Below are 23,959 nucleotides of genomic sequence, written 5' to 3'. Positions count from 1 at the left end.
GCCTTCTCCAGGTACTATGCTAGATACATATTCTTTCTGTAATTTTATTTCTTCTATAGAAATGTGAATGCCCAACAGAGTTCATTATAAAGGAATTCTATCTTAATCTGTCTCCCTTTCTTTCTCAACAGTAGAACTTATTCAGTTTCCTCAAGATATTTTACAGTTATTAATACTGTTGAGAACTTGAGTCTTAAAGTAGAAGACATGGAAAGACCCATATATTGCTATGGTGTGCTTAGATACTCAGTCGTGTCCAACTCTTTGCAACTCCCTGGACTGAGCCCTCCAGGCTCCTCTGTCCATGGGTATTCTCCAGGCAAGAATACTGGAGTAAGTTGCCATTTCCTCCTCCAGGGGATCTTCCCAATCTAGGCATCCCAGGTCTCCTGCATTGCAGGAGGATTCTTCAGCATCTGAGCCCCCAAGGGGAAGCCCAGTTGTACACTCCAAGCCCATTCTCTTGCTTATGTATATTGCACACATGCATTATAATAATCATTCCTCCATGCCTTAGAAATAGTACTTATTTTGTAACTTACATTACTACTCAGTTTTAATTTGGGATGGAAGTGCAGTATTTTAATGTTATAACACTTCTATAATAAATGCTCAGGAGCCTATTAATTAACCCCATATCACATACATTGTTGATATTTTTATTTAATAATAACTTCCTTTAATTAATAGTAACTAATAGCCAGCTTCAGTACTTCCACAGGATAGGCATTTACTCAGTATATATTCAATATCTTTTAAAAATGTTCTCGTGTAAGGTATTTATGTTGGAACAGGAAAAAATATATATATAACTTTACCCTTTGACTTAGCATAATGATTCCACTCTCCTCCCTGTTTTTTCTAATTAAAGAGATTGACTAAGCAGATTTTGCATCAGATCTCACAAGTAAATACCTCAGAACTGTTAGGACAGTAGAATATCTTAAAGACCTCTATCTAGAAGTTTTTGAGAAAAAGAAAAAGAAAAATCATGTGATTAATCTTGTTATTTTCATTTGTTTCTAAACTATACATTTTAACCTCAAATTCTGATTAGATAACAAAATCATATTTTATTATTAATAGCTATGCCTTTGTTATTCCATTTCAGGACTTAGAAGTCTACTAAATAAACAAGAACCTGGGACAGAGTTTAGTCAAGAACTTGGACAGCTCATTGGTTTTTTAAGCCCTAAGGCCTGTCAGGAAGTAAAAGACCAGGTATTGAATTATAAAAATAATTTGCATATTTACTAAAATTTCAGTAAACAATTTAGTTTGAAAATACTGGCTAGTAGTAGTCTCCTGAATCTTTTATTTGCTTTCTCTTCCCCTTCCTTTACTTATTCTCCCCTAAAATCCAGAGCAGCTATTGTTTGATGAGAGAAGTTGTTTTATGTTCTAAATTTTTAACCCTAGAGCCTTTTTTTTTAATCTATACAGAGTCCTTCATACCCTTGTATCTTTGAATAAGTGAAGCTAAGCATCAGAATGGAAGCAAAGATGTTAAAGCATTAAATAAGCAAAATTGTGAAATCCCTGTAATGAGAATGGAAGTGATATTAATTAGGGAGAATTTGAAGCTGACCAGACTGCATCTTGAATACCTTTTAGATATTGCCTAACTGAGCCTCCTTTGGGAGATGAGGTTTAATATTCTTAGGCTGTTCCTGTCCTGGGTTTATACAAATGTTGCCTTCTGCTCAACTTATTAAAGATGGAGATTCATACTTGCCCAGGCTGATATTTTAAGAAGTAAACTTCTAAAAACAACTTGCCTAGGGATATCTTTAAATTAATTCTGGCCTTTAATTTCAGAAACAACATAAAGCAGCTTGCTTGATTCAAGCTTATTGGAAGGGTTTCCAGACTAGAAAGAGATTGAAGAAGCTTCCATCTGCTGTGATTACTTTGCAGAGGAGTTTCAGGTAAAAAATTTGGGTGAGAGGATTGATGATCTGAGAGGGCTGCTGCTGCTGCTAAGTCGCTTCCGTCGTGTCCGACTCTGTGTGACCCCATAGACGGCAGCCCACCAGGCTCCCCCGTCCCTGGAATTCTCCAGGCAAGAACACTGGAGTGGGTTGCTATTTCTTTCTCCGGTGCATGAAAGTGAAAAGTGAAAGTGAAGTTGCTCAGTCATGTCTGACTCTTTAGCGACCCCATGGACTGCAGCCCACCAGGCTCCTCCGTCCATGGGATTTTCCAAGCAAGAGTACTGGAGTGGGGTGCTGTTGCCTTCTCCCTGAAAGGGCTAGATATATCTTATTAGAGTATAGCTGAGTGAAAACTTAGAGTTTTTTTTTTTTTCTTTTTCAATATTCTAGTGTATTTCTTTCATTCTTGCTTCATACATTTCTGAGTGCCAGCACTTCATTAACCTTATTATACTTTCAAAAACAGAGGACATAACATGAAACAGGAATCTAATGTAACAAATACCTAATCCTATTCACTTAAGACTTTTGTGAGCCAGGTCTACAGAGGGAGCCAATAATGGTCAATATCTCATTAAACCCTTAAAACCAAAAGTTGCCATAATTGTTCAAATGTAATTATGGTAAAAATGTGTATGAATATTAAAAAGCTTAAGTATATTAACCTGATTTTGCTCAGTAAATATGTCATGGATAGATTTGGCCATTGACGTATGACATAGTTTGACATTTATCTCTATTTCAAGTAGACTAAAAATGAAATAATGAAGTCATGGCCCAGTTTTTACATGACTACATCTAGATTCTTAGAGGCAATAAAAAGAACATACACACATGCCACACACATATGAGTTAGCTCCTAGGTCATTGTTGATAAATTGGAGCCATCTCAGAGATGTTTTCATGTAACCTAACTTAAAGCTAAATTTGGTTCACTGAAGTGTCACTTGCATATTCCAGAAGTCAGTGTTTTTTTTTTTTTAAGAAAACTGAAACTATTTTAATAACTGCAGCTGTGTTTCTCAGTTACAAACATGTTTTAAAATAGTGAACTAAAATAGGCTGCATGAAGAAACACCTGTGAGATGGCCCTGCTTTATCATTAATGACGTTAGGAGCTAAGTTGTTTGTATCTGTGTTTTCTTTCAGTTGCCTCTAAGAACCTGTGTGGATTAGTGGTAGGTATTGAAGCCACTCTGGCTGTGTCCCCTAATGGACATTCTTTTCATTGGTAAAAGTTCCTTCAGAGAAGACTTAAAAAGTTAACTGATATCATTGGGCATGAATTTCATTGGTAGCAAAAAAGCTACCAATGGAATTTTTAAACATGTAATTTTTTAAACATGTTTCAAGTGCCTAATATATTCCAGAGCCTATCCTAGGTATTGGGAGAATTAAACAGACTTGAGTTTGTATCCCTCCTCAGCAACTTATGGGCTGAATGATCTTGGACAAGTTTCCCTACCTCCCTTAGCCTCACATTTCCCATCTATAAGGTGGGATAATTGTGTAACTCACAAGATTAAAATAATAGAAAATTTTTTTAGCATGTTACTGGGCACTGAGAATGTGGTAGGGAGGAAAATGCACATTTTTTGCCCTTGAAGATTTACATATCTAATTAGGCAGACAGATCTATTAAATAAATAGTACACATGAGAGGCAAGTATAATCCATTCAGGCATTGCTCAAGGTTTATTGTATATCTTACCTGCTGTTTCTTTAAAAGTATTAATTATTTCTTTGGTGAAATAAATTTGGGAAATGATGGATATTTTGAGAGTCACAATATATTGTTTACAAGAATCTGAGATGTTCTTGGTATAGCTTTACCTTTGTAGTGAACTCAGGTAGAATAGTTACCACTCGTGAATTCTACCTACTATCATTTTCCGCTGTACATCCTCTTAAACAGTTAAAGGTGCCCCTGTGCCATGGATTCAGACCTTTAATGTTTAGTAGTTGCCAAATTTGCCAGTCTATTTTCCTTTGCAATATTAAAAAATCTATTTAAAAGTATCCTAGAATTACAGATTTTGTCCACTTAGAAATGTATCTATGGAATCTAATTAATAGTCCACTGTTTAAAATAGAAATTCCATTTCTTTATGTAGCAAGACCAGAGTGGTTATAAATATATCTCTTAAAAGGCATTTTCCATGAGGCCAAAATTGCTTAAATCTCACATTATAATGTTTTTAATTTTTTAAACTCCAGTTTGCTCCAGGCTTGAGCACCTTTCCTCTTCTATTAGTTGCAACAGTTTATGCAAATTTCTTTTGCTTCCTTTGTAGCTGGGCTTTCTGCAAAGGTTATTTCTGTCTCTTTGTGGTCAGGTCATTATCTCAGAGTAATTTCCCTCCCCCATGTTTTTTTGGGGGAGGGACTGCCCACCACTCATTATCATGGACCTAGATTCATCAGAGCTTTGGATTAAACAAGAGATATTCTGGTATAGTCACACTCTTTTTAAAGCACTTTCTTGGGGCTTTCTTTTTTATTTTATCATTTTTCATGGTCAGAAACTTCATTTTCTGTTAAAATTTCATTTTCTGCCCTTTTCCTCAGCAAGGTTTTCTGAAGCAGCTAACAGCCGTCTCAGTTACTCTCAGGAAAGCTCACAATTTGCCTACCTCTAACATGGTGCTGGTATTTAAGTTATCTTATTTGTTTTACTTGTAGGGGAAGAAAACAGTTTTTTTCCCTCTATCTATTTAGGTTCATTGGTTGGAGTCATGAAGACTATACTGACAGAAACAAAAACAGATTAACAAAAGAAAAACAATTTCTTAACATGTGAAGCACACATCACATGGAAGAAACCTGACATGATGCATAACTTAAGGGGTGGTTAGAACTGGGGTTTATATAGTTCTTGCTTTCTGAGATGGCCCACACTCTGTCAGTGGAATGTGTTTCTCCCAGGGTTGTTCTAGCCTTTTGAGACAGACCGCGTTCTGTCTACGTAATGTGTATCTCTCTAAATAAATCCACTTCTTACCTAAAAAAAGAAAAGAACTTGGGCTTAATTTTATATATATAATATATATATTGTATGTATGTATATATATATAAAGAATAATTTATAGAGAAGTGACAGGTGAAAAGAAAAGGTTTTTAGGCTTCTAAGGACAGTGAACTGTGGGAAGGTAAGTATATTGGGGAAAGTAAATATGTTGGGGAACTAACTAATGAAAGATATGTGTTATTTGTGCAGGTTCGTCTTAGCATAACTTTCCATCTTCATGGCCAAACCTTGGGAGGAAAAGTTTGTGACAGTCCTCATTTCTCAGATGTTTCTGCTTTTAGTCAGTTAAAAGACACTCTGGGAAGACTTCTTTCTGTGCTTCGTCATTCTCTTTTGCCCCCAGCTCAAAACAGTCTTTATGCCAAAGTGGCATATTCCACTACCTTTCAACTTCCCCTTGAAATTGATCTCAAAGGCATAACTGTGTCTCTTTGTTTGCCTTAGGGACAGTGATTATAGGCAGCAGTCACTCAGATAAATGTTGATTGAGTTAAATGAACAAAATCCTTTAAATGCTTCTTTGAAATTTTTATTTTTTCATAGTTTATAGAATTCCATCCAGTGAATGAACCAGAATTTATTTATATAACTCACTGTTGTAGGATATGTGCTTCCCTCGTGTCTCAATGGTAAAGAATCCACCTGCCAGTGCAGGAGATGCAGGTTCAATCCCTGGGTCAGGAAGATCCCCTGGAGTAAGAAATGGCAACCCACTTCGGTGTTCTTGTTTGGGAAGTCCTATGGACAGAGGAGCCTGGTGGGCTATGACTTAACGACTAAACAGCAACAACATTGTAGGACATACGGTTTGTTTTCAACTTGTTACTATTGTAATGCTGTGGAGAAAATCCTTGAACATAAATATTGACATATGTATCAGATTTTTCCTTAAGGAGTATTAGAAATGGAATTAATTGGTTATGATTTTTAAGGTGTTTGATACATATTTTAAATATTTCTCCAGAAAAAAATTTGATGCATATATCCAAATATTTCTTCAGAAATGTTGTACACGCAGCACATGAAAACTTATTTCATCATATTCTAACTACACTTTAAAAATTTTTTTGCTCTCTGTACTTATATGATTACTATCAAGGTTAAGCCTTTTTTCATATACTTCTTGAGTAGATATATGATTATGAAAATTATGTGTACTTAATGTTTCTGTCATAGATCTAAACGAACAAAGATGTTAATGAAGCTAAGTAGACAGAAGGAAGAAGAGGACCACAGATTACAGCTGCAAATTCAAAGGCAGAGAGCCATGAGACTTTCCCGAGAAATACGGCTGAATATGCTTGAAATAGTTCATCCAGGTGTGTGGCATTATCAGTTTATAAGCATAAGATTGATAGGGTAGCTTTTGATAAACCAAATTTCCTAGCTACCTGATGAGTTAATTTTTAAATGTGGACCTTTACCCCTGTTTCAGCTTTTTCAGGTAAATCTTAATAAATCTCTTCAGTCAAAAAAAAAGTCTTATTTTTTTCTGATTAGACTTACTAGTTGATGATGAGCAATCTCTCCACTAATTTTTCTTAATTTTCAGATAAATCAGTGAAACAAAATTTTATGCTTAAAGATAGATGTCTTTGACATAAAGAAAGAACCCCTTGAACTTAAGTAAGGTGTTAGAATATTGCTACATTCTGCTCTCAGAACTTAACTCATGCCTCAGTATAAACCTGGTGACACCTTCTTGCCATCTTTGACACACAAAGCTGAAATTAATATTAAAGTGTAGCCTGGGAAATCTGAGTCATTTCAAGATTCCTTTTTTATTCTCCTTCCCCTTCCTACTACTTATTCCTAGTATCCCTCAATAGCCTCTTACTTGTCTTCCTTTGCCTTAAATACAGATCTTTCCCAGGGTTCCTTCTTTACCCCATTATTCTCATATTGCTCTTCCTGGGGTATCCCATCCATAACTGTAGTTTCAATTACCAAATGAGTGCTTAGCATTCTTAAGTCTTGTCTGCATCCTCACCCTTTTTCCTAAGATCTAGATCAGCCCTACCCAACAGAACTTTCTACAAAATGAAATGTTCTTTGTCTACACTGTTCAGTAAAGTGTCAGTGATAGAGATAGCTGTTGACTTGAAATGTGGCTAGTGCACTTGAGGGCCTTAAATTTTATTTTATTGTCTTTAAGTAGCCATTTGTGACTAGTGCTTACTACATTGGACAGCTCAGCTCTGTAGCCAGGTGCTTATTGATTAGCTTTACTTAGATAGCCACAAGCATCCCCAAAGCTAGTCATTATCTGTCCCCACAGATTTCCACTTCCTGTATTTCTAATCTCTCAGGTAATTGCACCAGCAGTCTACTCAATGTACCATCTGTGAGACATCCTGGAATTTTTTCCCCTCCTTCCACATGTAGTTCACTACTAAGTCCTATGAATTTTGGCACTATCTCTCAAATATATCCCTTTTAATTTTTAAAATTAAAATTTTTTTAAATTAAAATTTTTAATTTAAAAATTAAATTAGCTACTGTGAACCCTAGGATATATGCTGACCAATTGCTAGAAACTAAAAAGAAAATTATCTGTAGAACCAAATGAGTGACTAAAGAGAAATTTAGAACCATACAGAGTAGGTAACGTATATGCACAATGTGCCCTTTCCTTTTGGTGGTACTGAATGACTTTCTATTTACTTATGATTCTTTTTTTCTAAATATTCTTGCTATTGGATTTTTAGTCCTTTCTCATTCCTGGGATTCAAAATAATTATGTGAGTCTTTTTTCTAAAGAAGATGCATAAACTGAGAAGGCTTTTGGAGCTCTTGTAAAGTAATAGAATTGGGAAAATCATATTGAAAATAATTAAAGGACTACAAGATTGTTACTTTGATTGTCCTGATTCTAGAATTTGAGAAAGCATAGAAGTGAGTATGTTGTAATAGTGTCTGTCATCTTTTTAGGTCAGGTGGAAAAACATAATCGGGAAATAGAAGAGAAATCAGCATTGATTATCCAGAAACATTGGAAAGGGTACAGGGAAAGGAAAAATTTTCGCCAACAGAGGCCATCTCTTACAGAATATAAAGCGGCTGTCATACTTCAGAGAGCAGTAAGTCTGATGTAGTAAAAAGAGTACTGGATTAGTAGGCAGAGACATGGGTTCAAACTTGACTTTTGCTGTTTACCTGCTGTAAAGTCTTGGTTAAGTCTTTTAACTTAGCTTTTTCTAAGCCTTTGTTTCTTCCTCTGTCAGAACCTCCTTAGGGCCAAAATGATTTAGATATTCAGTCCTTATTAATTTGATAGAACCTTGTGCATCATTTACCAAAATTCAGTGTTGTTATTTGTTAATTTTTTTTGTTTTTACTTGAACTATGAGTCTCTCAAGGATAAGTCACTAAGTCTTATTTATTGTCAACTTCTCCCATATGCTTGATACATGAATGAATGTCTACCCTGTGTTTTTCACTCAGTTGTTCTGTGGATCAGATGACCTAATATATGGGAAAGTATTTTGTCAATTGTAAAGTCCTGTTTAAGTGCAGCATATCATATTGGATGTTTTCAATGTATAGATAATATATTAGGTATAATAGGATCATTATAATTCTTGAATTATAGAATGGCATTCTTCAGTGATTTTCCTGGGGTTTATCTGGAGCATAGTAATATTTTATAGCACAACTCTATTTCACTTAATATCTAGTTTTCCTAATATGTAGTTATTTACTTACACATGGTTAATGTTCATATTAGGATTTCAGTCAAAGCATTTAGATTTATAACCCCTTATTGTAAAATTTTAGATCAGTTTCAGTTTTTCACAGTCATAGATTTTAAACAATCTCTTTGTTGATTTCTCTGGTTAAGCTTTTACAAAGTCTTTTTCAAACCATTCAAAAAACAGAGTCATACTCTACTCTAGGAGAAAGAGAAAGAGTCTGCTGCCTTCATCTTTCTCATTCAGGCCAAGTCTGCAACAGATGGTCCTGTTCTGTCACTGAATCACATCCATGCATGCTGTTTACCTTCTGCTAAGCAAGGCCGTCTAAGGATTAACCCATAGATACCAGTGTTAGCCCTGGAGGAGGGCATGGCAACCCACTCCAGTATTCCTGCTTGGAGAATCTCCATGGACAGAGGAACCTTGCAGGTTACAGTCCATGGGATCACAAAGAGTTGGACACAACTGAGTGACTAAGCATAGCACAGCACTAGTGTTAGAGACTGATGGTGAAAGGAGGAACCTCTGGATCCTTTCTAATACCTTCACCTCATGACTACCTCCTTTTTTTTTTCCCCCCCTGTGCTGCTTGTCATATGGGATCTTAGTTCCCTGACCAAGGATCAAACCCATGCCCACTGCAGTGGTGCAGCAGAAGTGCAGAGTCTTAACCACTGGACTACTAGGGAAGTCCCAATTTTTTTATTTTGATTACATGTTGAAATGTTAATATTTTACTTATATTGAGTTATGCTTATGTAACTCAGTACATGCAAAATACTAACTTCACCTCTTTTTACCTTTTACCCTGTGTAAACCAACTAATTTCAAATTACACATCCTTACTCATGTAGACAACTTAGGGTTTTCTGTAGTAGTATAGTATTGGAATTAAATTTGAAGAATTAGCTGCCTTTACCCTTTTAATGCTCCAGGATTTTCTTTTCTTGCTTTTACACCTCTTAAGAAACTCAAAGGGGGCCCCCAAGAGCATGGGAGTACCAGGCATCAATAGGACCAAGCAGGGTCTGTGCTGGTGGTCAGTTAGCAGAACACTGCCCTCCTTGGCTGGCTTTAGACTCCCAGGAGAGTCTCTGAGAGAGATGGCCAGAGATGCTTAACTGGTCCTCTGCAATTTGGTGCAAATGGCAGACAACTTTTCTTTTGCCGAGCACTGTGATCTGCTAAGCCTACAAATGCTCTCTTTTTATCCTTCAACATTGTGTCCTCTAAAGTTACCCTGTTAGTGCTCAGCCAGGAGCAGTCAGAGGGGTTGAAGCATGGGTCTGCAGGAGTATTGGCAGACCTGAGTTTTAAAATCTGGCTCCATTTTTACTGTTTGATGAATTTAAAGGTAGTTGACCAGGTGGAGAAGGCAATGGCAACCCACTCCAGTGTTCTTGCCTGGAGAACCCCAGGGACTGGGGAGCCTGGTGGGCTGCCGTCTATGGGGTCGCACAGAGTTGGACACGACTGAAGCGACTTAGCAGCAGCAGCAGCAGCAGGCCAGGCGGATTTCTTGATCACCCACACTGAGGTTTTGAAACAATATCTTATCTCCTGGAAGGAGGGTGTAGCATAGCCCAGGAAGACTGCCATGGACATGTTGGTCAGTTGAACTCAGGAGGCCTGTACTGGATGATCTCAGGCTGGGGCATTGTGTATGAGGAGACGCCTTGCTCAGAGGAGCCAGTCCATGACCATCCACTCTGGGTTAATTTGAGGACCTCACAGAAGATATTAGAGCCTTGCTACCAGGAACTGAAAAGCAGTGAAATCCCTAAACCCAGTAAGGATAATGTGACCATTGCTGTCATTTCTGGAGAAGCCCTGGGAGTCAAGTCAAAGATTTACATCTGCACACCAACCTTATATTTGGACTTCAAATTGGACAAAGGAGCAAAGCATTCCCAGCCTATTCCTAAAGGATGGACAAGCTCCCTTTGTACCATATCTGGAAATGTGTATACTGTACAGATAATATGCAACAAAAAACAGAACCTCATCACACAGCTGTGTTACGGGAAGGTGACAGTGTCCAGGTGGAGAATAAAGATCCTGAGAGAAGCCACTCCATCCTAATTCTTGAGGAGCCATTAAGAGAACCAGCTGTTCAGCATGGAAAAGTATACTTACCCTTAGAGAATCCAAAATGTGATGCTTTCTTGACTTGAAATTTTTGTAATCTTCTATTTATTGTCAGTGAGGTGCTGCTAATTTTCAAACATAACTTAGACCTTCATGAAAGGACACAGCCTCATATACTGCAGAGATATCAAAACTATGATGAGATTTTTTTTTATCAAGTCAGTTCAGTTCTTGACATTAGCCAATGCTATTTAATTGACAACTACAGTAAATCTTTAAAGTTCTTACCACAAGAATTCTGTAACTGGTATGGCGACAGATGTTAACTATACCTACTGTGACAGCCATTTCTGAATATGCACAAATATCAACATTATGTTGGACACCTGAAATTAATATAATATTGTATGTCAATAATATTGTACCTCAATTTTAAAAAATAAAGAAGATAAAAAGAACTAAAACTTCAAAAATGGTTGTGAAAGAGCCAAGCCTAAGAATATTTTGAATAAAGAGATTGTCATTCCTGATGACAGCTTGCAATGGGTGAGGGAGATATAATTGCATTCGTTTATCTGAAATTTGGTCTTTATAAATCATTCACAATCCTAGTTTAAAAACTTGTTTTATACTCCTTGGGAATCAGATGCTGGGAAAATAACTGTTTGCTGTTTACATGTGCCTGAGTTTGTTTGAAACTAAGAACTACAGAACGCATACCATTTTAGTGGTAGAGATTTCTCAGACCATTCTTGATTTCAGAAATGTGGAAAATGACTTTGAAAGAGCCAAAACCTGAAAATCAAATATTGGAAACGAGTGACAAGCACAAGGGCAGGTCTGACTGCCTTCTAGAATTTTCCATTTGTGGGATCCACCTATTCATATTCAGTGCATCCAGTTTCCAAAGCTGACTTTGCCAGTGCTTCTAAAGAATTCCACACTGATAAACATGGTTTTTACAGCAATGAATGTGAGATATTTCCTGGCACCAGCAAATAAACCTAATTATTGGTTCTTTTACAAAAAATAAGAAGCTCAGAAAGAAGGTGATGTTTGCTTGCATCTCCTCTCTAGAGCCAGAATGGTAGCTAATTCTTGCTACCTGATTATAGAAGAAAAGTTCCATGTATACATATCCATTGAAGACCAACTGCAAAAGCACTTACTGAAACAAAACATTGGCAGTTGAAAAAAATAAACATTTGGAGATAGATATAATCTCAGAGAGTCCTAAAATAACAAAGAATGAAGAAGAGACAGAGAAAGAGATGTCAAGGTGAACTTTGTCTGATCTAAGGGCAAAAATTCCCCTGTTCTGGAAACTTTACTTTTGAGTTCCCAGCATAGCATCATAAACCTGACTTGGTACTAAAAACAAGAGGCAGAGGAAGGATAGGAAATACAAGGAAGAAAAATCAAGAAAAGGGAAGAACAGAAGAAAAGGAGAAAAATCTCTCAAGAGGAGAATGAAAACACAGCTGAAGACTTGAGTACTATAGTAAAAACATAAGGAAAGTTTATATACTGATGTGAAAACCTCCAGCCCCTTTTTACTTCTCAGCTCTCAGTGCTGTTACCCTGGCTTAAATCCTGTTGAAAACATTTTCTTGAGGAAATCTGAACAGTCCAAGAGAATAGTTAAACTCACTTTGAGGTGCTCCAATGAAACAGCCCAGTTCCGTAGCCCTAAAAAGAAGTACATAGTAGATTAACCCTACCCTCCTGCTCAGCATTTCTAAACAGCTGAAAGTATCACTGGACATCTGAGGAAAGCTAATGCCAAACAAACAGAATACTACTACTCGGTGGAAACAGCTATTGCAGGCATAAGAAAACATTTTAAATGTATTATTTTCTCAGAGAGCTAAAAGAAAATAATACATGAAACAAAATCAAGATGCTGTATAACAGGGAACAAATATAATAAAATTTGCCAGAAAAAATAATACAAGATATAATAAAAGGGATAGGAAAGAAGGATTGGGAAATCTAGAGAGCAGGGCAAAAAGAAAAGAGAACCAGTCTAAGAGGTCAAATATCCAAACATGTGAAACAGAGAAGAAAAAAAAAACTGGAGGAGAGAAAATAAAATAGTTTGATTTCCCAAAACCAAATACCATGTGGTTCAGTTCAAAAGGACTGAGCAACTGTCCAATACAATGACAGAAATACACTCACATTTATTTCACATTACTGTGAAATACACTGGGAACAAAAGTACTCTTCAACAACATAATTGGAAGCTAAAAGGTATTAGAGTTAGGCTGACACATGTTTGAGGGAAAATGACTTCCAATTAGAATTCTGCATCCAACCAAACCATCAGTTAAAAATAAAGATAGACTATAAAGATATATTTATGCATCATAAATCTCTGAAACAAAGGAATAACTCAAGAAAGGAATCCAGAAAACACAAAGGAAAAATGAGAAGAGTCACCAAGATGGGATATCAGGATGACAGCTATACACCAAGCATAGAGAATGATTGATCCAGATTGGAGCAGGTCAAAAAGCTCCAGAATATATATCCAAGAAAATTAATTTGGTAGATTGCCTGATATGTTTTACTGTATGGTCAATTAGGGCAGAAGTTGTTATATATAATCAGTGATAAATACATATAAAAATAATCAATAACAGAATTATTCATTCCTTATTTTTCTAATGTATTAAAATATGCAAGGAAGAAAAAAGTAATCACATACTATATGATCATAAAATAAATAGCCTTTATGTAGGCATAATGTCAGAGAAGGCAATGGCACCCCACTCCAGTACTCTTGCCTGAAAAATCCCATGGATGGAGGAGGCTGGTAGGCTGCAGTCCATGGGGTTACGAAGAGTTGGACACGACTGAGCGACTTCACTTTCACTTCTCACTTTCATGCATTGGAGAAGGAAATGGCAACCCACTCCAGTGTTCTTGCCTGGAGAATCCCAGGGACGGGGGAGCCTGGTGGGCTGCCCGTCTATGGGGTCGCACAGAGTCGGACACGACTGAAGCGACTTAGCAGCAGGCATAATGTAAACACTGAACATTAACATAACTAAAATTATGATTTAATAATATTGAATATTTAGAGATATAGAAAGTATGTGTGAAAGAGAGCTAAGTCCTTACCTTTCATATAAGAAAGTCAATAGATAATACCGATTACTGAAAAAAATCACAAAAATATAGATAGAAATAAATATCAGAAGAAAAACCTGAAAGAACTAAAGTTGAAACATAGTTTTGGCCACAGCAGTCAGAGCAGAAAAAGAAATAAAAGGAATCCAAATTGGAAAAGAAGTAAAACTCTCACTGTTTGCAGATGACATGATCCTCTACATAGAAAACCCTAAAGGCTCCACCAGAAAATTATTAGAACTAACCAATGATTATAGTAAAGTTGCAGGATATAAAATCAACACACAGAAATCCCTTGTGTTCCTATACACTAATAATGAGAAAACAGAAAGAGAAATTAAGGAAACAATTCCATTCACCATTGCAACAAAAAGAATAAAATACTTAGGAATATATCTACCTACAGACACTAAAGACCTATATATGAAAAACTATAAAACACTGGTGAAAGAAATCAAAGAGGACACTAACAGATGGAGAAATATACCATGTTCATGGATTGGAAGAATCAGTATAGTGAAAATGAGTATACTACCCAAAACAATTTATAGATTCAATGCAATCCCTATCAAGCTACCAACGGTATTCTTCACAGAGCTAGAACAAATAATTTCACAATTTGTATGGAAATAGAAAAAACCTTGAATAGCCAAAGCTATCTTGAGAAAGAAGAATGGAACTGGAGGAATCACCCTGCCTGACTTCAGGCTCTACTACAAAGCCGCAGTCATCAAGACAGTATGGTACTGGCACAAAGACAGAAATATAGATCAATGGAACAAAATAGAAAGCCCAGAGATAAGTCAACACACATATGGACACCTTATCTTTGACAAAGAGGCAAGAATATACAATGGAGAAAAGACAATCTCTTTAACAAGTGGTGCTGGGAAAACTGGTCAACCACTTGTAAAAGAATGAAACTAGAACACTTTCTAACACCGTACACAAAAATAAACTCAAAATGGATTAAAGATCTAAATGTAAGACCAGAAACTATAAAACTCCTAGAGGAGAACATAGGCAAAACACTCTCTGACATACATCACAGCAGGATCCTCTATGACCCACCTCCCAGAATATTGGAAATAAAAGCAAAAATAAACAAATGGGACCTAATTAAACTTAAAAGCTTCTGCACAACAAAGGAAACTATAAGCAAGGTGAAAAGACAGCCTTCAGAATGAGAGAAAATAATAGCCAATGAAGCAACTGACAAACAACTAATCTCAGAAATATACAAGCATTGAAACATGTGAAATGTCATGTATGAAACGAGATGCCAGTCCAGGTTCAATGCACGATGCTGGATGCTTGGGGCTGGTGCACTGGGACGACCCAGAGGGATGGTGTGGGGAGGGAGGAGGGAGGAGGGTTCAGGATAAATTTTAAGAAAAATTATTAAAAGTAAAAAAATAAATAAATAAATAAAATAAAATAAAATAAATATATACAAGCAACTCCTACAGCTCAATTCCAGAAAAATAAATGACCCAATCAAAAAATGGGCCAAAGAACTAAATAGACATTTCTCCAAAGACATACAGATGGCTAACAAACACATGAAAAGATGCTCAACATCACTCATTATCAGAGAAATGCAAATCAAAACCACTATGAGGTACCATTTCACGCCAGTCAGAATGGCTGCAATCCAAAAGTCTACAAGTAATAAATGCTGGAGAGGATGTGGAGAAAAGGGAACCCTCTTACACTGTTGGTGGGAATGCAAACTAGTACAGCCACTATGGAGAACAGTGTGGAGATTCCTTAAAAAACTGGAAATAGAACTGCCTTATGACCCAGCAATCCCACTGCTGGGCATACACACCGAGGAACCAGAATTGAAAGAGATACGTGTACCCCAATGTTCATCGCAGCACTGTTTATAATAGCCAGGACATGGAAGCAACCTAGATGTCCATCAGCAGACGAATGGATAAGAAAGCTGTGGTACATATACACAATGGAGTATTACTCAGCCATTAAAAAGAATACATTTGAATCAGTTCTAATGAGGTGGATGAAACTGGAGCCGATTATACAGAGTGAAGTAAGCCAGAAAGAAAAACACCAATACAGTATACTAACGCATATATGTGGAATTTAGAAAGATGGTAACGATAACCCTGTATATGAGACAGCAAAAGAGACACTGATGTATAGAACAGTCTTTTGGACTCTGTGGGAGAGGGAGAGGGTGGGATGATTTGGGAGAATGCCATTGAAATATGTATAATATATATGAAACGAGTCGCCAGTCCAGATTCGATGCACAATACTGGATGCTTGGGGCTGGGGCACTGGGACGACCCAGAGGGATGGTATGGGGAGGGAGGAGGGAGGAGGGTTCAGGATGGGGAACACATGTATGCCTGTGGCGGATTCATTTCGATACATGGCAGAACCAATACAATATTGTAAAGTTTAAAAAAAAACAAAAACTAAAGTTGATGTCTTTGAGCAGAGAGGACAGGATAACTGGGCAGAGAGCTGTAAATTTTTAACAGTTCTTCTAAAACTGATACTTTAAACAATAGAGTTACATCAACAAATTTTTGGAAAACATCAAATTGTAAAATATATTAGGTTGCAGGTCATGCAGTTTTCTTGCAGCTCTTCAACTCTATAGTTGAAGCACAAAAGAAATTGACAGGATGGAAACAAATGAGCATGATTGTGTTTCAGTAAACATTTGTAGACACTGAATTTTGAATTTCCCTTAATTTTCACATGTCATAAAATAATTCTTTTCCTTTTGAACTTCATAATCATATAAAATGTAAAAGGGCTTCTCTGGTGACTCAAACAGTAAAGAATCTGCCTGCAGTGCAGGTGACCTTGGTTCGATCCCTGGGTCAGAAAGATCCCCTGGAGAAGGGAATAGGTACCCATTCCAGTATTCTTGCCTGGAGAATTCCATGGACAGAGGAGCCTGGCAGGCTACAGTCTATGGGATCGCAAAGAATCGGACACAACTGAGCAACTAACACTTGCACTTCACTTTCAAAATGTAAAAAAATCATTCTTCTCCACCTACTCAAAAACAGATAGCAGCTGGATTTGATCTGTGGGCCATAATTTTCCAACTTTTGCCTTTAATAATGTGAACATAGAACAAAGGAGAAGAGTGAAAAAAATTGGACAAAATAATTTGTCTCCAAATCTTGCCTGTTACAAGATTTCTTATCTGGAGTTCATTCTGAAGAACAAAAGGAAGCACATTTGTTTACCAAACTTTTTCTAATACAGTGTCTCCTTGATCTTTACTATCTTTTGGCTAAGTAGAATTGGGGGTCCTTGTTTTCTGTAGACATAGAACCTGTCTTATGGAGATTGAGTGACTTGCCCAAAATCAAACAGGTTTATAAGGGACTAGAACTTAGACTAGAACTCAGAGCTGGTTCCCCGTTTATTTCTGTTTATTGCCTTCTGTAAAAATAATACATGAATATATCCTTATAAAATATTAAAACACTACAAAAGATTAAAAAGTTATTGTCCTCTGTCACATCTGTCATCTCTCCCTCTATACACACTATGAGTTAACAACTATTACAGTGTTGTCCCTACTATATATTGTTGTAGAAAGAAAATAGTTCTATCAGTCAGGGAAGAAAAATCACAAGTTTTTGTTTTTTTTTTCCGCCCCCCCAGACTCTTAAATTCCTAGCAAAATGCCGTAAGAAAAAGAAGCTATTGGCTCCTTGGCCTGGACTCAGAGAAGTCACTGATGCACGCAGAATTGAACTGAAACAACAAGTGGATGACTATATCAGAAGACATCCAGTGTGTAGGCTTTTGTGTTACATTTTTGCAGTGTGTGATACTCACCAACAAATAAGCGTCTCAGTTGTATGTGTACATTTATTATTGGCATAAGGTAATGTAATGGCTTTATTGTAGCCTTACCATGGCATTACCTTGACTTTACTATGGCTTTGGAGTCTTATAATTGCGTGGACCATAAAGGTAAAGTCAATAGTAAAGGACACTTCACTTCAACTTAGTGGTTTTCCATACTGCATCAGCAAGACTGTTGGTACATCCTTATCAACATTAATTATTTTCACATCCTAATGAACGTGAAGTGGTATTGTGATTTGGGTTTATTTACATTCTCTAATAATTAGTGATTTTTAACATCTCTTTTGTGTTTATTGCTTATTTGTATATCCTTTTTTAGAGAAATTTCCATTGAAGTCCTTTACCCATTTTTAATCAGGTTTTTTTTTTTTTTTTAGTGTTGAGTTTTAGGAATTCTCTGTATATTCTGGATATTAATTCCTTATCAGATATATGATTTGCAGATATTTTCTTCCATTCTGTGGGCTGCCTTTTTACTCTATTGATAGTGTCCTTTGATGCACAAAACTTTTTCATTTTGATGAAGTACAATTTGTCTAATTTTTGTTGTTGTCTATACCTTCACAGTGTCATATTAAAGAAATCATTGCCAAATCTAATATCATAAAGCTTTTCCTCTATCTTGTCTTCTAAGAGTTTTGTAATTTTAGCCCTTATTGTTTAGGGCTTTAATCTCTATTTTTTATTAATGCACTGTGCATGATTCTGATGCATTCTTCTATTTAAAAAAGAACTACTGCTTTAGCCATGCTCTAGTACAGCTGTTACTCTGTGCCTGACAAGTAAGATGTTGGTTAGAACAAGGCAGCATCCATGATCCAGGAACTGGAATACCTGAGAAAACTGTAGTGTTAGAAACTTTATCAGTTTCAGTGTTGAGGCTATGTCATCCGTGTTCTAAATATTAATAATTAGGTCAGTTCCCTTTAAAGTAGCTAACTAGCCAGAAGAATATGATCCTTTGAATGATTCTGTCCCTTGTTCTGTGAAATTAGAAGCTATATTATGGCTTAGGTAAGTTTGAGAGAAGGAATAAGATAAGAAGTAAGGCAGTTTCTCAGGTGGGGTTCAGAACAAAGGGATTGGTCCTGTTACTCCTCCAGGCCAGTGTCTTTACCAAATTATTTGTAATTGTTACTGTGATTCCTCAATCTTACCTCTTCTCCCAGAATATTACACTATGTGAAGAAGTGAGGTGTAGGAGTATATAAAAAAGAATCTTGCCCACTTGCATGTTCAATGAAATCTGCTTTTAACTGAACCCACATGCAGCAACTACTGAAAGTGAAACATACTTTGATACATGTGTCCTTTGTGTGACAATTTTCTTCTGTCCTTTGTTCCCAGGGCTCTCAGATATCAGATGTGACCAGCAGGGAGCTCCATTCCCAAGCACAAGAACGACTGCAACGCTACTTCATGGGCAGGGCTCTAGAAGAGAGATCTCAACAGCACAGGGAGGCACTGATGGCTCAGATCAGCACCAACATTGAACAGTTGATGAGTATGTGCTCATTCCATTTTTGTTTCCTAAAAGGAACACCCTATGCAAGATTTTGGTGACAGCCATAATCTTCAGAAGGAAAGTAGCATTTAGTGGTCTATTAGCCCATTTCCTATATTTCTACTTCTGGATCATATCAGCACACAATGTTTTCAACTGATGCATATCCCGTAACCTTCCTGACTGCTTCCCCTCAGCCTTTATATCATTCATATGTACCAACTCAGACAAAGTTATTAATTTCAAAGATGCTGAGCCCTACTAGCCAGACTCTGTTATAGAGTAAGAAAAGCTTCTTAAGCCTACTTTAAAAGTAGATAATGACAGTATTTTATGGTGCCATTTTATATTTTTAATGAATTGTTTTCACAAAAATTAATTCACCTGCTTCTCACAACTGCTGGTGCATTAAATGAGAGATCCCATCCATGAAGCCAGTGTTTCAGACAAGTTCTGAAACACTTTTATTACTTGTGGAGCAGAAAGGGTCAGGATCCTCTGTTCAGTGCCATTTACTTGTAAATTCTGTATTTTTGAATGGATGGGTGTCCAGAACTGAGCCTCTCATCTGTAAGAATTCTGCTATTTGTTTTTAAGTTCCTACTCTTAAATAAACCATCTAAAAAAATCTACCTCTTTATTCTTTCCCTATAAACACAGAAGGATGGGCTACATCTTGTGAATAGTCACATGCCAACTACAGCTGGCAAGAATAGACTCAGAGTTAGAATCTAGTTTCTGCTGCTGTTGTAGAGTTCCAGCTCTGCAGTTTCTGAGTTTCCCTTTGTTTGGTGCAGAACTCTTCCACTCACCTGTTAACATTTTTTGTTACTACAGAAGCACCAAGTCTGAAGGAGGCAGAAGGAAAAGATCCTGAACTCTTCCTGAGTAGATCCAGGCCCGTGGCAGCCAAAGCCAAGCAGGCCCATCTTACCACCCTGAAACATATACAAGCACCCTGGTGGAAGAAGCTTGGGGAAGAAGCAGGAGATGATATTGACATCCCAAAGGATGAACTTAGTGTAGAATTAGGAACTTTATTCATTGGTGGAACAAAACCACCTTAAAAGAGTTACCTGGAGGAATGATATATCTATATTTAAAGAGATTATATTGGTTCTACCTCTTACATGCTAGTAGACTAGTGTTATCCTCAACTCATGGCTTTCCAGAGGTTCTTCTCAAACAGGACTTGAAGGAAATAGGCAAAGAGTTATTTTCTACCTCAATTTCAATTCTTTTTCCACACCTCCATCCTTGGTCACACATACAAATTGGTATGGCTTTTATTATGAAACTAAACTCAGCATTGTATTCTGTTATTAATATATATTTGAAATGTGATATTTCTTTTTTTGTTTCTGTTTTTTCCAACTAAAGGTGTTTTCTCAATAAATATTTTCAACAATTGTTCTGAAAAACTTGTCAGGTTTACTTCAACTTTTCACATTTATTGATTTTTCTATTAAATAGGCTTCCCAGATAGTGCAGTGGTAAAGAATCTGCCTGCAATATAGGAGACACTGGAGGCACAGGTTCAATCCCTGGGTCAGGAAGATCCCCTAGAGGAGGAAATGGCAACCCACTCCACTTTTCTTGCCTGGAAAATCCCATTAACAGAGGAGCTTAGAGGGCTGTAGTCCATGGGATCTCAAAGAAGCAGACATGACTTAGCAAATGTGCATGCACTCACAGGAAACGTACTCTTGGAATTTATTAAGCTGAGAGAAAGAAATGGTCAATAGAAAAACAATTAACTATTTTCTACCAGTGTTTGAATTCAGCTTCTTTCTTCTTATTTCTAAAAGTGTATGTGAAGTCTCTCAGTCGTGTCTGACTCTTTGTGACCCCATGGACTGTAGCACGCCAGGCTCCTCTGTCCATGGGATTCTCTAGGCAAGAATACTGGAGTGGGTTGCCATTTCCTTCTCCAGGGGATCTTCCCAACCCAGGGATCCAACCCGGGTCTCCTGCATTGCAGGCAGACGCTTTATCCTCTGAGCCACCAGGGAAGCCATTTCTAAAAGTAACTACATTTAAATGTAATTTCTAAAAGTAACTACATTTAAAAAGTCCACTTGGGATTCAATGCCAGAAAAATTTCTGCTAATAAAACTGCATTCTTTCTATTAAACTAAGAGAACAATATAACTTACTATTTCCACTTTGGTCTTGTCTCCTAGGAGTCTCAAAACTAAAATAGTGTTTAATTTCTGCTATGATTCTTAATGTCTACATGATTATTAGGTTCTAGCCTAATAATTTTAAATTTTGCTATTATCTCTGTGTTTTAATACCAAAAGCCACCTCTATTTGTGTTTTGATAATACAGAATTTACGTTAAAATCAATTAAATCATTGACTCCATATCATAAGGAACCTGGAGTGTGCTTTTTCTATAAATGAGTAGAAATACCAGTACTATAATGTAAATCCCTCTGAAGTTTAGTAAAATTCTAGTCAAAAATCTAATGTAACTTTTATTCATAATTTAGAAAATGAGTAAAATTCATTTGTAACAATAAGCAGATGAGAGTTCTGATTTCACTTAGAATATAAAAAGTTCCATGAGAACATTTCTTCCATCTTAACAACAAAAAATTGCAAAGTAATCTATGAAAATCATTTTTCTTGAGCCTATCAGATAGTTGAGGCCTCAAGATAAATCAATGGGACTCAGTATCTATGAAATAAACCATTTTATCTTTGAGAGCACAAGAGACAAAAGTGGCTGGACAAAACTAAAATTTTAACAGATTCTTAAAGGTGAAGTATGAGTTGCATGTCAGAATATCTAGGAACTTTAGAAGTTAGAGCTCTACCAAATACAAGAAAGTTTGGGAGCAGGGCAGGAGACCTGAAGAGATACCTTTGTGTCATAGGCAAACAGGAGATGACAGACTGCTACTGGGTGACATGCCCAAAGCCTCACCTGCTTTCCCAGACCCTTTTCTTAAAGGTCTTAGGCTGCTAAAGCAGGGGCAGCAAGCCCTCTTACATCTAAGGCTCAGACAAAATTCCATTGCATCTAAGGAAGAAACAGAAAACCTAGCTATCTGTGCTGGGGACGGGGTGATAGGAAATAGTCTACCATGATACAGGTGAGTCCAGTGTTACTAAGGGAAGTATGGAAATAAAAACCCTATCTTCTGGGAGGGAGGCAGAAAATGACATTGGGCCCAGAAATCCTACATCCACACAAAGCAGATGTCTGGTAAGCTAATGAAAAGGAGCAAACTCCTGCTAAAAATCAACCACAGATATGAAGCAGTTTGACTACCATGGCATAAGAAAGCCCTATCTCCAACCCCAGGAAGAAGAAACTTGGCCTAAAATTTAGGAAGACCACCCAAGTCTCAACAACTAGCCTAGCACCAAGCAATAAGCAGCAGTATTAACCACTGGGGTAGGGAAGCATGTAGAGACACCCCTTCCCCGCACTCCCCCACCCCACCCTGTGGCAAAGGCAAACAGGGATGCTTGAAGATGGAAGTAAAGCAGGAACATAGAAAAAACTTAGCTTTTCAGACCCTACTATAAGCATAAGGTAACAGCAGCTAAAAAATACAGGCACTTGAAGCCTATAGTACATTGGAAATGAAAAGCCAGACCTGACTAAACTCCTGAAGTTTAACTTAGCCTCCCTGCAACACTGCAGTATAATTCATTTTTTTCTTTTAATTTCTGACTTAAGGCTGTCTCACTTTCTGACTTAAAACGCTGCTATGTTTACTATAACAAAACTAGTTCAGTATTACTCAGATAAATGGAAAATAAGACATTTTAAAAAGTGATACTGTCAATTATTTGATCATCAACATTTGTCACAATTTAACTTTATTGGCTCCTTATTGTGAAATTCGGACTTAAATTGAAGAAAGTAAGGAAAACCACTAGGGCATTCAGGTATGACCTAAATCAAATCCCTTATTATTATACAGTGGACTTAACAAATAAATTCAAGGGATTAGATCTGATAGAATGCCTGAAGAACTATGGACAGAGGTTCGTAACATTGTACAGGAAGTGGTGGCCAAAACCATCCCCAAGAAAATGCAAGAAGGCAAAATGGTTGTCTGAGGAGGCCTTAAAATAGCTGAGAAAAGAAGAAAAGTGAAAGGCAAAGGAAAAAGGGAAAGATATACCCAACTGAATAAAGAGTTCCAAAGAATAGCAAGGAGAGAGAAGAAATTAAGTGAACAGTGCAAAGAAATAGAGGAAAACAATAGAATGGGAAAGACTAGAGATCTCTTAAAGAAAATTAAGAGCTACCAAGGGAACATTTCATGCAAAGATGGGCACAATAAAGGACAGAAATGCTAAGGACCTAATAGAAGCAGAAGAGAGTGAAAGAGGTGGCAAGAATACACAGAAGAACTGTACAAAAATGGTCTTTAAAAAAAAAAAAAGGTCTTAAACACCCGGAAAACCATGGTTGTGTGGTCACTTGCCTAGAGTCAGATATCCTGGAATGTGAAGTCAAGTGGGCCTTAGAAAGCATTACTACAAACAAAACTAGTGGAGGTGATGGAATTCCAGCTGAGCTATTTCAAATCCTAAAAGATGATGTTAAAGTGTTGCACTCAGTATGCCAGCCAAATTGGAAAACTCAGCAATGGCCACAGGGCTAGAAAAGGTCTGTTTTCATTCCAATCACAAAGAAGGGCAGTGCCAAAGAGTGTTCAGACTACCATACAGTTGTGCTAAT

General features: G+C 37.0%; 1 protein-coding gene and 1 pseudogene across 8 annotated transcripts in view; both read left to right on the top strand.

The window, feature by feature from the left end:
- The window catches only part of IQCB1 (IQ motif containing B1), a 46,098-nt gene extending 24,535 nt beyond the window's left edge, over positions 1 to 21,563 (top strand). For 3 of the 8 annotated variants that reach the window (XM_070370042.1, XM_070370039.1, XM_070370045.1), the window contains 7 exons: positions 1,112 to 1,221; positions 1,819 to 1,928; positions 6,139 to 6,281; positions 7,894 to 8,042; positions 17,538 to 17,669; positions 19,095 to 19,251; positions 20,089 to 21,563. In XM_070370042.1, the coding sequence (XP_070226143.1) occupies positions 1,112 to 1,221; positions 1,819 to 1,928; positions 6,139 to 6,281; positions 7,894 to 8,042; positions 17,538 to 17,669; positions 19,095 to 19,251; positions 20,089 to 20,318 (1,031 nt within the window). In that variant the 3' untranslated portion in view covers positions 20,319 to 21,563. Of the gene's footprint in view, positions 1 to 1,111; positions 1,222 to 1,818; positions 1,929 to 6,138; positions 6,282 to 7,893; positions 8,043 to 17,537; positions 17,674 to 19,094; positions 19,252 to 20,088 lie in introns of all 8 variants that reach the window. The other 5 variants (XM_070370021.1, XM_070370026.1, XM_070370032.1 and 2 more) reach the window with 4 other exon arrangements.
- On the top strand, positions 10,191 to 13,580 carry LOC138987846 (pirin pseudogene; annotated as a pseudogene).
- Positions 21,564 to 23,959: the final 2,396 nt, after the last annotated feature.

This window comes from Bos mutus, chromosome 1 (genome assembly GCF_027580195.1).
Source record: "Bos mutus isolate GX-2022 chromosome 1, NWIPB_WYAK_1.1, whole genome shotgun sequence".
Lineage (NCBI taxonomy): Eukaryota > Metazoa > Chordata > Mammalia > Artiodactyla > Bovidae > Bos > Bos mutus.
This window is presented reverse-complemented; position numbering and strand designations above follow the sequence as displayed.